Here is a 15,773-nt window from a genome sequence, read left to right on the forward strand (position 1 = left end):
TCATTGGACTGTCCGTCAAGGGGTTACACTTTTCTGCCAGCTGAGTGGACTGGAGCAACTCGAAATGAAGGGTTTTGCTCAAGAAGATAACTCATCGTCCTGTCCAGGAATCGAAACTACAATTTTACGATCATTAGTATAACACCGCAACCATTAAGCCGCGTGGTTCCATATTATCAAAAAAATGGGAAACATTATTTTTAACCTGTTAGCAAGTAAATTTTAGAAGTTAATAAATGTTACTCTGGATCGGTCTAAATTTATTGCCAAATACTTGCTTTATATTTCTTTGGCATAAACTGGTACAACTCGATAAACCGGTTTACACTGGTAAGAATAAAATAAATTCTCAAACAAACGTATGTATATGAGTGTGTATGTACTTAAGAATATGTGTGTGTGTGTGCGCGCACGCATAGACGTATGTTTTGAACAGCTTTCCTTTTAGACATGCCGTATTCAGAAGACGACTTGGCATAGTTTCGGTTGTAGTAGCACAGATTTCCGTCGATTTCCGTAAAAAACTTTTATTTTTTTACATAAGTAATGAGAGCGAAAGAGACTAAGAGGAAGCGATTTTACGACGAGAAGGTTTCACTTTGAAATCGGCCTGTGTGCGTTTGATGGGGTGTGGGAGACAGACAGTATGTTGTGTAAGTGAAGTGCTTCTGTTAGTGTGTGCGAAGAGACAGAGAGAGTAATGTGTGAAAGAGAGAGATAACTGATTTTTTACTCGGTGTATGTGTATATGTATGTATGCATGTATGTGTGTGTGTGTGTGTATGTATCTATGTATGTGTGTGTGTTTATGTATGTATGTATGTATGTATGGCCGATTCATCGTAATTTTTTACTCGGTGTATGTCTGCATGTATGTGTGTGTGTGTAAGTACGTGTGTGTGTGTGTGTATGTATGTATGTATGTATGTATGGCCGATTCAGTGTTTACATTATTTCGAATTAAAACGAAAGATTACCTTGCGGCGCCTGTTTATGTAACAGTCTGCTATGTAGAAAATAATGAGGTTGACTCAATGGAATAATGACAGTGATCGAAGATATAGACAAAATTTTTTTTATTTAATCGTTATACATGCCTTGTCGACTGCTACTGTGCAGCCTTAATGTCTCTGTTGATGTGACGATGGTGAAATGGTAAGAAAAAGATGGGAGAGTTATAAAATGAGGAGATATTCTTCTCATGAGAAAAGAGTTGCATTCAAAGGAAAAAAAAAGTTAATAGTCTATAGAGGTGCACAGAAACTGGGTGCAAGCATGCATATATATGCATGTGTAAACATTGTGTTGTGCAGCAAAAGGAACGAACAGTACAAAATGTGTAAGGAAAAGTGACAAAATCCGATTGGTAATGTTCTGTGTGAAAAGTCTATGCCGGCCATACATACATACATACATACATAAACACACACACATACATAGATACATACACACACACACACACATACATGCATACATACATATACACATACACCGAGTAAAAAAATCAGTTATCTCTCTCTTTCACACATTACTCTCTCTGTCTCTTCGCACACACTAACAGAAGCACTTCACTTACACAACATACTGTCTGTCTCCCACACCCCATCAAACGCACACAGGCCGATTTCAAAGTGAAACCTTCTCGTCGTAAAATCGCTTCCTCTTAGTCTCTTTCGCTCTCATTACTTATGTAAAAAAATAAAAGTTTTTTACGGAAATCGACGGAAATCTGATCTACGACATACGAAACATCGCCGACGACTTTTCCCTTTGCTGAAAGAATTCTTTCTTTTTTGCCTTTCAGTATATGATTAAGCTCCTCTTTTTTATATATACGGATTGATACTAACACTAAGGTCCTTAAATCCATCGTCAACGTTTGCAGACTTTCTTAGTCTCGTTTTCAGGAAGAAATATTACAGGGTAATAGCTGGAACCATTGCCGCCAGGATTTGAATTTTTATCAATAGATTTATGTTATAAATTTGGAGTTTCGTTTTTTTTGTAACCAGCGTTTGTTATCGGTTTGTTTATTTTAGTATTTTGCCGCGCTATGAATACTGCTTCCATCATTAATGATATATTTTTGTTAAATAATTGATAGATTAGATTGGCTAATAATGTTTCCGTTTAGTTTTCATTTGTGTTGATCAGTGGGGTGTATTGTTATTTCTCCTTGCTGTAGGTTCATGATAATATTCATCCGTCGTTGTCGGCGATGACCAGGACATCACAAGGAAGAAGGGGCATGGTACGTCCGGCTGTGGTCGATCAGGCCAGAGCATGTTGGTCTTCTGGGAATGAAGGCAAGGAGTTGGCTCTGGACCAGGCGCAGCTCACGTTTTCTTTGGGCTCTTTCGACCCTATTCGTAGGAGGTGGCACCTCTGTTGCTGTAGCTACGCCAGGCAGAACGGACCTGTGCTCACCTATCCCAGGTGTCGGGGTTGATCTGAAAGTGATCAAGTACATGATACACACATGCACGCGCATATCTATCTATCTATCTATCTATCTATCTATCTATCATCTATCTATCTATCTATCTATCTATCTATCTATCTATCTATCTATCTATATATATATATATAGATATATATATATATATATATTATATATATATATATATATATATATATATATAATATATATATATATAGGGGTTGGACAAAATAATGGAAACACCTTAAAATTTCAAACAAATCTATTTTAATATGGGATAGGCATTTACACCACCTCACACAAGTTCATTAACTTCCACTAAATAAATCCGTTGCCTTGTTTATTCGAAGGCATCCCAAAGAGGTTAATATCAGTTGGACATAAAGTGGCTTGTTTTTAAAAGAAAAATCGGAAATTGCACGCTTGATAAACCAGACTAGAAAATTACGTGTAAACACACACACTCACAAATAAACATACACACACATAAGCATAAACCTACATAAGCATACACACACACATAAGAGTCATCCGTCACGTTTTTTCATGAGTATGACTTGACATATTACTATGCCTTCGTTAATTGCTTTAGGTGCTTATGTAATCGCCATCTGACATCATTAATCGCTTACATGTATGAGAAGGAAAGAGAGGTATTTGAGGACATATATGGTAATTTAATAAAGCAACTCGAAATGTATTTTAATGAAACATATTCTTATATAAATTTCTGCTCATGTTCTCGATAAGCTTTCTTATAAGATTATTTTATAAATCCGCCTTCAGCTTCAATGATTGCTTTAACGTGGGGCTGCAATTATTGACATGCTTCCACTCAATGGTTCTTATTAATTTCGGACGTCACCTGGACAATGGCAGTCTTCAGTGATGCTATGGATATTGGGAGAATGTCGTCTAGGTTCCCGTTCAACAATGCTCGAAACGTAGTAGTCAGTGGGATTTAAATCTGGCGATTTTGGAGGCCACAAGTATGGTGTTACGTGACAGTAAACATTATCTGACATCTATTCTTGGGCTACGTAGGCTTTCTGAGAAAATGCTGAGTCATATTGCAACGTGTATGATCTACTGCATACGTCATCCACCCAGGGTGTCTCCAGCACCTCAGCGTATACAAAAGCATTAATTCTAAAACCCCGTGAAAAGATGCTGAAAACTTAGGGTGTATCACATTGGGATCTCAAAAGGATCTGCACATAAACATCTGGTATTTTTCCAGTTAAACTTTTGATCTTGGCTGAAGATTTTCCAAAGCATGCGGGTTTACAACTTTGTTAAGTAACTACTTGTTTCAAATCAAACAGTTTCCCAGCGTCTTTGCGAGGATGAATTAGTTTCTCCTCAGCATATACGACTTGTATCGAATGTCCTTGTGCATTGTGGTTCTGAGAGACAACTTCGCCCTTTTGGCAATGTACCTCGTTGATTTTTAGTGTCCTTATGGTGTCCGAATATTTCGAATTTTTTATCTTTCATACGTTTGAAAGATTCCCAGCAATAGCTTCCAGTTCCATCCGAACTTTGTGCACAAAATTTCTTGCATCTATAGAAAGTTGGCAACTTCTAAGTCGCTGTGTTCTGCATATATGACAACAAAGATTGTGACTTTTCATCTATTATAGATGATCTGAAAGAAATAAAAACTTTTTAATCGGTTTGAAGAGAGTAATATGCTGATAATTAAGTGTCATCAAATACCCTTCATGCGTTGTATATATGACTCGCATTTGTTCGATGTCCAAATTCCGCCCTCATATCATTGGTCAAACAATGTGTAGTAGAAATCATCTGCTGGAAGACCTCCGCGGTGAATTCGAACCTTCTACTACATCGTTGCGAACCGGACTTCTTTTCTGTACAACTATTACATAAGTTTCTTTAAACTTCTTAACCAGTCAGCTGTTACATAAGCTTTTAAAATTTTAACTGAGGCTTTTTTGAAATATACTGACAATAAAAACAGATTAGGTTTATATAACAAGCAATCCGCTAAAAAATACAATGGAGAAGTGTCTTTGATATTCTCACTGTAAATACTTGCCTTGCACACTGATATGAATCACTTCCCAAGAAAGAAGATTTTGAATAAACTCAGACAAGAATAAAATGAAAAGCAAGAAAAAGAAATCAGGTAATACGACTGTTAAATTTGAAAATAAAACAACCAAAATTTAATTGCCGAATATGTCAGAGTTGTGTGGTTTATGTTAACTTTGTGTTTCATGAAAGATCTATCAAAATCAAACCCCAAATCAAAAATGTCCCAGCACTGACCATCCAGTTTTTTTTTTTTATCTAAGGCTACACAGTCCAGTGTGTCTTCCATTGGCAAGACTTCGGGGTGTGATTTCAGACAGGGTGTGATTTACTGTAATTTCTTGTAGGTCAATCGGCTACATAGAAGTTCCTTAATTGGCTCGTTTCAATGTTTGAAAGCTTGAGAAAAACTTCCAATTAAAAACGATACTTTTGGTATTAAAGATTAAAATCGTTAGCCATTTCGGCTCCTGTAGAACTATCTTTTGTCGAAGAGAGAAACAGAAACTTATTCAGGGCTAAATAACAACACTAGCATTTTGGAATTAGGTTCAATTGTAGACTTTATCTCATTCAATGAAAGGTCACTATCTGTATATAAGGTAGTTCAGGTTAAATTTAATGATTTTTTTATATCGCCTTTTCAGGACCAGTTTGATGTATTGGTGAACAACCAGCTGTAAGGGCTGGCTGCAAGACTAACTTGAACAGTCTGCAACGGAGACTACGAAGCCGTGGCGAGCCAGAAAGAACACAGCAGGTTTTCTCATTGAGTCTGCATGCTAAGATTCATCCCAGATCTTTGAACAACGCTTTAGGCTCAATTCAGATGGCAGTGACGCTGTTGGAAACTGTGGGTGGTCAAGTCCTAGCTGGAAAGGGTTGCTGTTGGAAAGGCATATGTTTAGTAGCAGGATTTGGCTCCTTACCATATCCCCAGAAAAGACACCGAAGTGGTTGTCGGATGATTTCTACAACTTTATCAACTCCAAGTTATGGTTTCCTAATTCTCCCAATTGTAATCCCATGATTTACTATGTGTGAGGTGCAGTTGAGAAGGTCTCTAAATGCTCTGACTGCAACACCAAGGCCGAGCTTGTAACCAAGAAAAAAACCGCGGTGGAAGCTGAGGGCGGCTACTTTGAGTAAGCGCCCAGTCATAAACTTATTCATAATTTTTGATTTTAAAATACTTTATGTTTGGATAATACATTGCGTTTTGTTTCCTTTTATGCAAACTCTCAATTTTAAACCATATATATATATATATATTATATATATATATATATATTATATATATATATATATATATAGTGGTTGTCTACTCCTTATGAAGAGTCTGATCACCTCTTGTACTTATACATTAGAGCCATCATGGTGATTAATGTGGCTTTTTAATCCAGACAATGTATTGAAAAGACACCCACATAGATTGCATAACTGATTTGAACCACTAAGAGCTGCAGCTAAGGTCTGATCTTTGTAAATCTTAAAATGTCTTTTGAGGCTTCCGTTAGATTTGCAGACATTATGGCATACACGGCTCTGAAAGGGATGCATAGATATATTGACAGAGTAGTTGCTGGAGGTGCGTTTTTATGGGTGTGCAGATGAGATTTGAGCCCCGCAAAAGAAAGGTATCACTTGTCACAAATTGTGAGCACAAAAAGGTCGCTGAGATTCACATTCTTGTTGATCGCAACATTCTTCATTAAATCTCTCTTGAGTCTTGCATGTGTCATCCTGGCCTCCTCAAAAGTTTTCACTCCATTCCATACGTGCATACATACATAAATACATGTGCATACATACATGCATACATAAACAGATAAACAGCTAGATAAACAAACATATATATAATATATATATATAATATATATATATATATATATATATATATATATATATAATATACATATGCATATTGTCTGTCTCCTCTCCTATCTTTCCTCCCTCCAGTCAAAAATTGTGTCTCCAGCGTTTTCCACCTCACCTCGTGTGGCCTAGCGGCCCTCACTGTTTGCTTTTACTGTCCTGTTTTTGTTACCAGCTTTGACCCTCCGCAAATCTCAAATTTTATTTTAGTTCGCGGGAGTAGTAACTGCTTTCTCGAAGGCGCATATTGTGAATGAGGAGTAGATAGACAGCCGACAACTGATGAAGGGTCGTTCTTTATGTTACTTGTCTTGTTTTCTATTTGTTATTCTCATTGTTCGCATACAAAAGTTTGTCTTCGTATTTCATGTTTACGGTTTATATATATATATATCATTTATATCATTTATATTATATATTTAAATATATATATATACACGGTGTGATGAATCAACTGTCGTCTAAATTACGCAAAATAACACTGGCATCTCATTTTAACAGATATATTCACCAGAATTACATAAAAATATCTTGAAATACTAAAGAGTAAATCTAATCAATAAAATTGCCATTGGCTTCAACAGCGGCCTCCAGACAACTTCGGAATCCCCTGCAAATTTTTTAGACTATGTAATAATTGAAGTAGAAGAAAGGTCAATATTATACAAAATTTCTTGCACTTTCAAAATCTACAACCTTACAGCGCAGATGTAAATATGCAGAGAAAAACATAGTAATAGCAAATTTAATTGGTATGTCTATTGTAATTATTTTGATTTTCTAACTTATGTATCCTTCACGAATAGCGGAAAGTAAATTTCAACTAGCTTGTAAGTTCATGTGCGTTTGTATATGGGTGTGTATATGTAATAACAAATTAGGAGTTACGAAACGACTATAAAGAGAGAGGCAGATATAGAAAATGGGAAAGAGTGCAAACGAATATGCACATGCGAAAGAGAGAGAGAGAGAGAGAGAGAGAGAGAGAGATGGAAAATCTCAGATGTATATAAGACAATTTTTTTGGAAAATGTATTTATGATAAAATTATGAAACTTCTCTCACATCACTCATTTAGAAGCACGGCAAAAAATGAAACCTACTCTACACTGTATGCTACTTGTGAGCCTGCTAACAAGATGCTTTCTTCTTATTTCCAAAGGTATGTAAAAACAAATATTTATATACATCCACACGAACATAAATAATATCTATCTATCTATCTATCTATCTATCTATCTATCTATCTATCTATCTATCTATCTATCTATCTATCTATCTATCTATCTATCTATATTTATGTATGTATGCATCAATATGAGTATTATGTATGTATGTATGTATGTATGTATGTATGTATGTATGTATGTATGTATGATTGTATGTATGTATGTACGTATGTATGTATGTAGATCTTTAGCTGGGCTAAAAAGTCACATTCGATCACAGCACCAGTAACAGTTAAGCTTCGTGCAATGGCCATACTCGATAACGAGTGGGCAGCCATAATGTATGTATGTATGCATATATGTATATATATATATATCACTATATAAATAGGGAGAGAGAGAGAGAGAGGGAGAGAGAGAGAGAGTATTCTTTGCTCTACTGCTATACACAAGTGCGTGTTGAAACCTTGGATGTCCTGTACACGAAAATGTCTAACGACGTTGTTAGCATTGTGTAGTCATGCGTATGTGCTTTCGTGTTATGTGTATGTGTTTGTGTGTGTGTGTATGTGCACGCGCGTTATGAGAGAGAGAAAGAGAGAGAGAGAAAGAGAGAAAGAGAGAGAGAGAAAGAGAGAGAGAGAGTGAGTTTGTGTGTAGGAAACAACTTTTCTTTGAAGCATGTTATATAGAAATCATCTGCTGGAAGACCTACGCGGTGAATTCGAACCTTCTACTACATCGTTGCGAACCGGACTTCTTTTCTGTACAACTATTACATAAGTTTCTTTAAACTTCTTAACCAGTCAGCTGTTACATAAGCTTTTAAGATTTTATCTGAGGCTTTTTTTAAATATACTGACAATAAAAACAGATTAGGTTTATATAACAAGCAATCCGCTAAAAAATACAATGGAGAAGTGTCGATTTCAGGTATTTTCTCCTTTATATTATATTTATAATATATTTAGTTTGAAGCAATTTAGTTCCTACGTTCATTAACTTTTCTAGATTTTCTCGATTTCACCTTCTGAATAAAGTTGATGATAGCTAAGTTTTAAAAGCCACAATTGATACGAAGAGCAGAGAAATATCTAAGAAACCTTTTTAATATTTTTCTGCTGTGGGGAAGAGAAAAGATATTATGATATAAGTAGTGCCTTTCACATCACTTGGAATTTTTATCTATTACACGTTCTTCATTCACTCTTGTCGATCGATCCTCTCAGCCAATGGCTAAAACACGATACAAAACGCCAAAATCATTCTTATCATTGAGAAAATGAAACTGAGAATGTGTTAACACGTTAATGAACCTGGCTCCGTCATAATTTCTAACTAAACATAGAGGACTAACGATTTAATTGCAAATAACCCTAAAAAAACTGGAAGTTCTGCATAAATACTTCCAATATAACACATGCGTACAAAGACACACGTATATATTAAGGCTTGTCTTTTTTTAACGTATCATTATATACTAAAAGAGTGGCACATTGATTGAATGATCACGTGATAGTATTTAGTAGTGCACCATATTTATTTCCTTTTATGTTCTCAAAGAATACGTTGACGGTTACTTCGAATTCCCTGGCTACTGAGCAGAAACTGCTTAGATCTAACTCGTTTTCCTTCTAAAATAATGTGTGTTTGTGTGTGTATGTGTGTGTGTGGATAGATAGATAGATAGATAGATAGATAGATAGATAGATAGATAGATAGATAGATAGATAGATAGATAGATAGATAGATAGACAGGCAGACAGATAGATGAACGCACGTGAAACTAAGCCGCATAAATTAAGTTCATTTAAGCGATACGTTTAATTATTGTGAGTGAAACAACGGTGAAAATGTCCCTCACATACATAACTTAAAGAAAATAGAGAATATTTACCACAAGTTACCTCGGTGGACATCTACATGGATATTTGTATGACAATTCCTCATGCCAGCCGCTGATGAACTAAAAAGTAGTTATCCGCTCGTTCAAGCAATTTAGCCACAGGTTGGTACATAAATCGATAAGGAACAGGTCAAAGGAAGGACTGGTTACTTTACACAGTAACCGCTAACGTATATTTAAATAGAATTTCAGTTGCTTTCGACATTATTTGGAGAGCTTTTTTGCTTCTTTTGTAACAAGTCTCAGTACGTCCATGCGTTTTCAGATTTGTTCGTTTGCTCTATTCATTTCAGATTGCAAGAGACACAGTTGTTGACATACTCTATTTGATTAGCCTTTAATGATTATTTCTAATTGCAAACAACAATATTTATGTCTGTGATGATGGGTATGTCCTTGTAGTCGGTGTTATAGTCATGGATGTGCGCAGTGAACCACCTGGAATGGGAACACATATCACAATGCACACTGTATAATTTGTCTCTAATTCAAGTACGTTTGTAACATCTGTCACTCATTTGTGTGCGTATAACTTTGAATGTTGCTTAGTGACAATATTAAACGACTTGATTACGTCGACTTACATATTCAAGTTCAATAAATTGATTCTTTCTCCCAGGTCGTTTCTTTTTATTACAAAGTCATATCTGAGGCATAGCTAAAGCTGCATCTGGAAAGCATTGCTTTTATTTCGAGATTGGAAATTTCTTCAGATCTGAACAGCTGCAAATCAATGCATGGCCCCATTGTACTCCACACTAGGTTGCTGTTCAAGAAATTACAACTTCACACATTTCAGACATTCTAGACTTTGCAGACAGTCATAAAACAGAGTTTTCGTCTAACACAATTTGACACAGCAAAGTGAAAATTCTTACGACATATTATTATAAAAGTCCTTACTATTTCAATGGAAACTTGTATAATGTCAACAAAAGTACTAAGAACTTCTTTGCTATCATTACAGACCAAAGGTTTTAGACATAAGTTGAATCCAATCAAATATTCGTTCATTTTACAATTTAGTAAAAAGTATATCGTATCTTAATCATTGAGCTCTGTAGTATTCTTTTCTTATCTTATCTTTCATGTGTTGTATCGTATCTAGTTCATTGATTCCTAAGTATTTGTATGTCTGGCTTTGCTCTAATTCACTTATTTCATTTGTTTTATCTAGTGTGGTGTTGCTACTCTTAGCTAGTTTTTCTCTTTTCAAAGTTGCTTTGGCACATTTTTTTCTAAGCCAAATTTCATGTTTATCTCTTTGGTAAATCCATGTACCGTCTGTGGTAATGCTTCCAGCTATTTATCATTTGTAGCGTACAATTTCAGATCATCCATATATGAGAGGTGGCTGATTGTTTTGCCGTAACAGTTGTATCCACCTTCAGTTCTGTTTAGCATGTCAAATAAAAGTTTCACTGCCAAGCAGAAGAGGAATGGAGAGAGCATGTCTCCCTAGAATATTCCTCTTCTAATGGGGATGGATTTGATATTTATGAGTACCTCTTTTGTCTGCCATTTATTCATGGAATGTTTTATGTATTTTATGATTATTGGTGCTACCTTGTACATAGCTACTGTTTCTAGGATCTATGTGTGGGGAATATTATCAAAAACGTTTCGGTAATCTATCCAGGCCATACTTAGATCCTTCTTTCTTCGGCTGTCTCCAGTTATGGCTATATTGATCAGTAGCTGATCTTTAGAGCCGTATGGGCCCTTGTAGCATCCCTTCTGCTCTTTTGGAAACAGATTGTTTACGTCCAGATATTTTCTTATTCTCTGCGATATTATTGCAGTAAAGACTTTGTAGATTGTAAGGAGACAATTTATCGGTCTGTAATTTTGCGGGTTTGCCATTTCAGTGGATTTGGGAATTAAGATAGTTTTTCCCTTCCGTGAGCCATTCAGGCATTGCCTCTGGCTCTGCTAGTATTTCATTAACTTTTTGAGCCAGCTTTTTGTGTGTTCCTGTTAGGTATTTTAGCCAGAAGTTGGGGATCTTGTTATTTTCCTTCCAGATTTGATGTGTATATGTTGTGTTTTCGTTGTGGGTAGAACACAGCTGTAAAATAAGCGTGTAGGATTGAAATATATTCCTCACGTGTCCATTTTGTTGTTGTTGTTGTTGTTGTTGTTGTTGTTGTTGTTGTTGTTGTTGCTGTTGTTATCGCCGCTATACTGGGAAGACACGGTTTCTTAAAGCTCCGCAAGTTGTAAGAGTGTTTATAATCTTTTCGGTTTTCTAAAGCCCCGTTCTTTCAGTTTTATTGTCACCGCCTCAGTTTCTGACATTGTTTCGACTGCGCTGATAGCAAAAATACTAAGAAACACCCGCTGTTTTGCAGGAATGCACATCAATAATCTTTTTTTTCATTCGCCAACTGACGGAAAAAGCAAATATTTTGCTATTTTCCATATATATTGAAACATAACTGACAAAGAAGTCATCATAATGTTCGACGACGGGACGCGTTCCTTGTCGGACAAAAAAAGAGAATACTGGCGTACTATTGGCTACAGTTAATGACGTCACCGCCACGCTAACGAAAACAAAATCCCAGTCGAATGCATTTTCGTCTCTAAGCAGTGTCAAACATCAAAGCAGTTACATAATTAAGCATAATTACTGAGTTGTTAGAATAGAATTGTTAACTCAGAGCTCCTTCAAATGCAGTCGCTTATGCGTGACTGCCGCTCCCGTGTGGGCCTCTACAACCACAACAGACGCTGCACCACCATCAGCAGTTGACACGATTTCTTTGGGCGCAGGTCCATGACCTCTCACGACCAACGGATGCCTACAACGACTACTATATTTAGATAGGTAGATGTCCTGATCTAAACCGATTCCGACTTTTTGCCTGTTCATACTTTCTTTCTACTGTACATGTACCAGTTCAATGATAAACCCCTGTGGCCATTCTTTGCTGGGCTGCTATAACACACTACTTAATTTGTTTTAGTCACAGTTCAAGTTGGAATTTTAAGTAGTCAATCAACTTGAACAATTACTGTATATACATACCTATGACATGACGTCATCAAATGCAATTTTTATTTAAATCGTCATGACTTGGAGTATGGTGCCTTTGACGTGTGTGTGTGTGTGTGTTTGCATCTGTGTGTGTGTGTGTGTATGTGTGTATGTGTGTGTGTGTGTGTGTGTGTGTGTGTGTATGCATATGTGGAAACACTTCTGCTTCTGTTAAATTAGATTTCTTTCTATTTCAGCAGAAAACAATTCAACACAAAATCGATGCAATAAGTACCAGTTGAGTATTGGGGTTGACGTAATCGACTTACCCCTCCCCGAACTTGCTGGCCTTGTGCCAAAATTTGAAAGCATCATCATCATCATCATCATCATCATCATCATCATCATCATCATCATCTTAGGCTTTTGCTTTGTATTTGAACAAGGTGACTCCAAGTCTCATCCAGAGACCTCAAGAGACAGCAAGTTACAATTTCAAGTTGGTGTTACTTTAATAATTATTATTATCTGGCGCGTGTAAGTGAAAGCCGGGTATTGTAATCACTCGTCTTTGTCTGTTTGGGTTTGTGTTTGCAAAATTACTACAAAACGGCGGAACGGATTTTCACAACATTTGGTAGAAATACTCATTGGGTGAGTGGCTCAAAATGATGAACATTTAGTTCGATTATCTTAAAAAAAAAAATTGAATTTACAAAATTCGAACTCACAAATTTCGCGATCAGCAAGTGGTCATTTAATTTTGTTCACTTTCTTTTCCTTGTGAATCGAGCCTTGTCTGCGTGTGTATAGATCATGATGTACCTATGAGCGTAGACACGTGTGCGTACATACATACATATGGGATTCTGTGTGTGTATGTGTGTGTGTGTGTCTGTGTGTGTGTGTGTATTTGTGTGTGTGTGTGTGTGCGTACGTGCGTGTACACTGATGAAATCGAGGGTTTCGTTTATTTACGAGTTGATTTATTGATTTCACCGGAGTATAAATAACTATAATGGTGATACTTAAAAAAAATTAATTCAGTTCAATTAAAAAGCATAGGTAAGCAACGCGTTGTAAGCCACACTATAATCTGCAAAAACATTTATCTGCGCGCAGTGTATGCATCACCCCTATGGTGCCTCTTTCCCCCATTATTGTTGTTGTTGTTATTGTTGTTGTTGTTGCTGTTGTTCTTCTTACTATTATTTACTTTTAATCTAAGGCGGCGAGCTGGCAGAATCGTTAGCACGCCAAGCGAAATGCTTAACGGTATTTCGTCTGTCCTTACGTTCTGAGTTCAAATTCCGCCGAGGTTGACTTTGCCTTTCATCCTTTCGAGGTCAATAAATTAAGTACCAGTTCCGCACTGGGGTCGATGTAATCGACTTAATACCTATGTCTGTCCTTGTTTGTCCCCTCTATGTTTAGCTCCTTGTGAGTAATAAAGAAATAGGTATTTCGTCTGTCCTTACGTTCTGAGTTCAAATTCCGCCGAGGTCCACTTTGCGTTTCAGCCTAACAGGGTCGATAAATTAAGTGCCAGTTGTGTAATGGAGTCGATTTAATCGACTGCCCCCCCCTCCCACAAAATTTTAGGCCTCGTGCCTATTGTAGAAAAGATTATTTACTTTCAATCTGCATGTTTGATGCAGTCCCTTGCCGGAACAAACCCAGCACCCTAAGGCAAATGAAGGTTCAGAGATGTTGAAATATAATTAAACTGAAAGCTTGAGGAGGGAAAGCGGTGAGAGCAGTTGGGAAATACCTCCATATAGTACAACTCAAACATTTAAATTGATAGGCGTTTTCTAAGGATGTGAGCCGTACTTGTCAGCACATTATTATTATTATTATTATTATTATTATTATTATTATTTGCTTTTCAAATCCCCAAAAAATAAAATCTAAACCTCAGATGTCTTAGGGAACATTTATTTACAAAAGCGTATATTTTTCATCAAATTTTTTCAGAGATGCTTTTTCTTCCCTCTGCTTGTATCTATTAGAAATTTCCAGAAGAACTCCTACTACCAAAATGAATATCGAACCGAGAAATAGCAATACACCAAATATTGGTTTCTCCAGTTTGGACGACTTCTCCTTTGCAATATTGCCGTTTCGGTTGATTTTCACGGTTGTTGTTGTTGTTGTTGTTGCTGTTGTTGTTGTAGTTGATATTTGTGGTTCTGTAGCTGCTATTGCACTTCCGTCATCTCTATTACTGCGAAGGCTTGTACTTGCATTGTTTCTACCAGTATTGGCGTCACCAACAAAGTCTTCCCTGTCATCGACGCCATTTTCTCTGTCAATGCTCTCTGCCAAATATTGTCGGTGAGTTGGCGTGATCGCTGACACGCTTCTCACAGTTGATATCGATCCTGTAAGAATTAAATGAGATTTTATAAGCTTAATCAAAATGTAACACCTAAACAATGAACACTTGGCACTTTTGAATATATTTTATAGACGGGACAAAGAGTGAAAAATTAAGAAAGCGAAGGAGAGACAGAAGTCAAAGAAAATCAAAGTTCTGAGAATAGAATTTATTTTCAACTTATCTATTTAGTTCTGGGGTTAACGTCCTTGGTTCCAGTTATTTTACAAATGACTTCTCGGGTTTTACTTCAAATCTCCAAGGTTTAATCTCAAACTTAAACTCCCAGGTTATATTTGTCTTTAGGGTGCAGGGTATTGACTACTAAGCTTTTATCTTGAACGAGAAATTGCTGTTCCTGGCCCAATAGTAAAAGTCTACGATTAGCTTGAACATTTACTCGGTTTCACGTGTAGGAGCACTCCGTCGGTTACGACGACGAGGGTTCCGGTTGATCCGATCAACGGAACAGCTTGCTCGTGGAATTAACGTGCAAGTGACTGAGCATTCCACAGACACGTGTACCCTTAACGTAGTTCTCGAGGAGATTCAGCGTGACACAGAGTAACAAGGCCGGCCCTTTGAAATACAGGTACAACAGAAACAGGAAGAAAGAGTGAGAGAAAGTTGCGGCGAAAGAGTACAGCAGGGATCACCACCATCCCCTGCCGGAGCCTCGTGGAGCTTTTAGATGTTTTCGCTCAATAAACACTCACAATGCCCGGTCTGGGAATCGAAACCGCGAGTCCGCTGCCCTAACCACTGGGCCATTGCGCCTCCACGGTTTCACGTGTAGGCTTCTTAACACCCTTGGAATTACTTAGTGTCCGTAAGTATGTCGTTGTTAAAGCTGGATGACTTATATTTGATTCGTTAGTAGGAGTGAACATTTTCTTTTAACCTTGGTTGATTTTAAGTGTGGAATCTCTTCTTACTTCACTTCTTGTCACAACCAGTTTACACTC

At 36.9% G+C, this 15,773-nt stretch overlaps 1 protein-coding gene and 1 long non-coding RNA gene across 2 annotated transcripts in view; both read right to left on the reverse strand.

Annotated features, from left to right (window-relative positions):
• The window catches only part of LOC115211007, a 56,126-nt gene extending 45,705 nt beyond the window's left edge, over positions 1–10,421 (reverse strand). The window contains exon 1 of the long non-coding RNA XR_004998938.1: positions 9,440–10,421. This is a non-coding gene — a long non-coding RNA (uncharacterized LOC115211007). The remainder of the gene's footprint in view (positions 1–9,439) is intronic.
• A 3,929-nt stretch (positions 10,422–14,350) lies between these two features.
• The window catches only part of LOC118763302, an 8,446-nt gene continuing 7,023 nt past the window's right edge, over positions 14,351–15,773 (reverse strand). Inside the window, exon 2 of the mRNA XM_036502669.1 lies at positions 14,351–14,812. Within this exon, the coding sequence (XP_036358562.1) occupies positions 14,370–14,812 (443 nt within the window). The 3' untranslated portion in view covers positions 14,351–14,369. The remainder of the gene's footprint in view (positions 14,813–15,773) is intronic.

The sequence above is a fragment of the Octopus sinensis genome, linkage group LG4, assembly GCF_006345805.1.
Source record: "Octopus sinensis linkage group LG4, ASM634580v1, whole genome shotgun sequence".
In the NCBI taxonomy this organism is placed as follows: domain Eukaryota; kingdom Metazoa; phylum Mollusca; class Cephalopoda; order Octopoda; family Octopodidae; genus Octopus; species Octopus sinensis.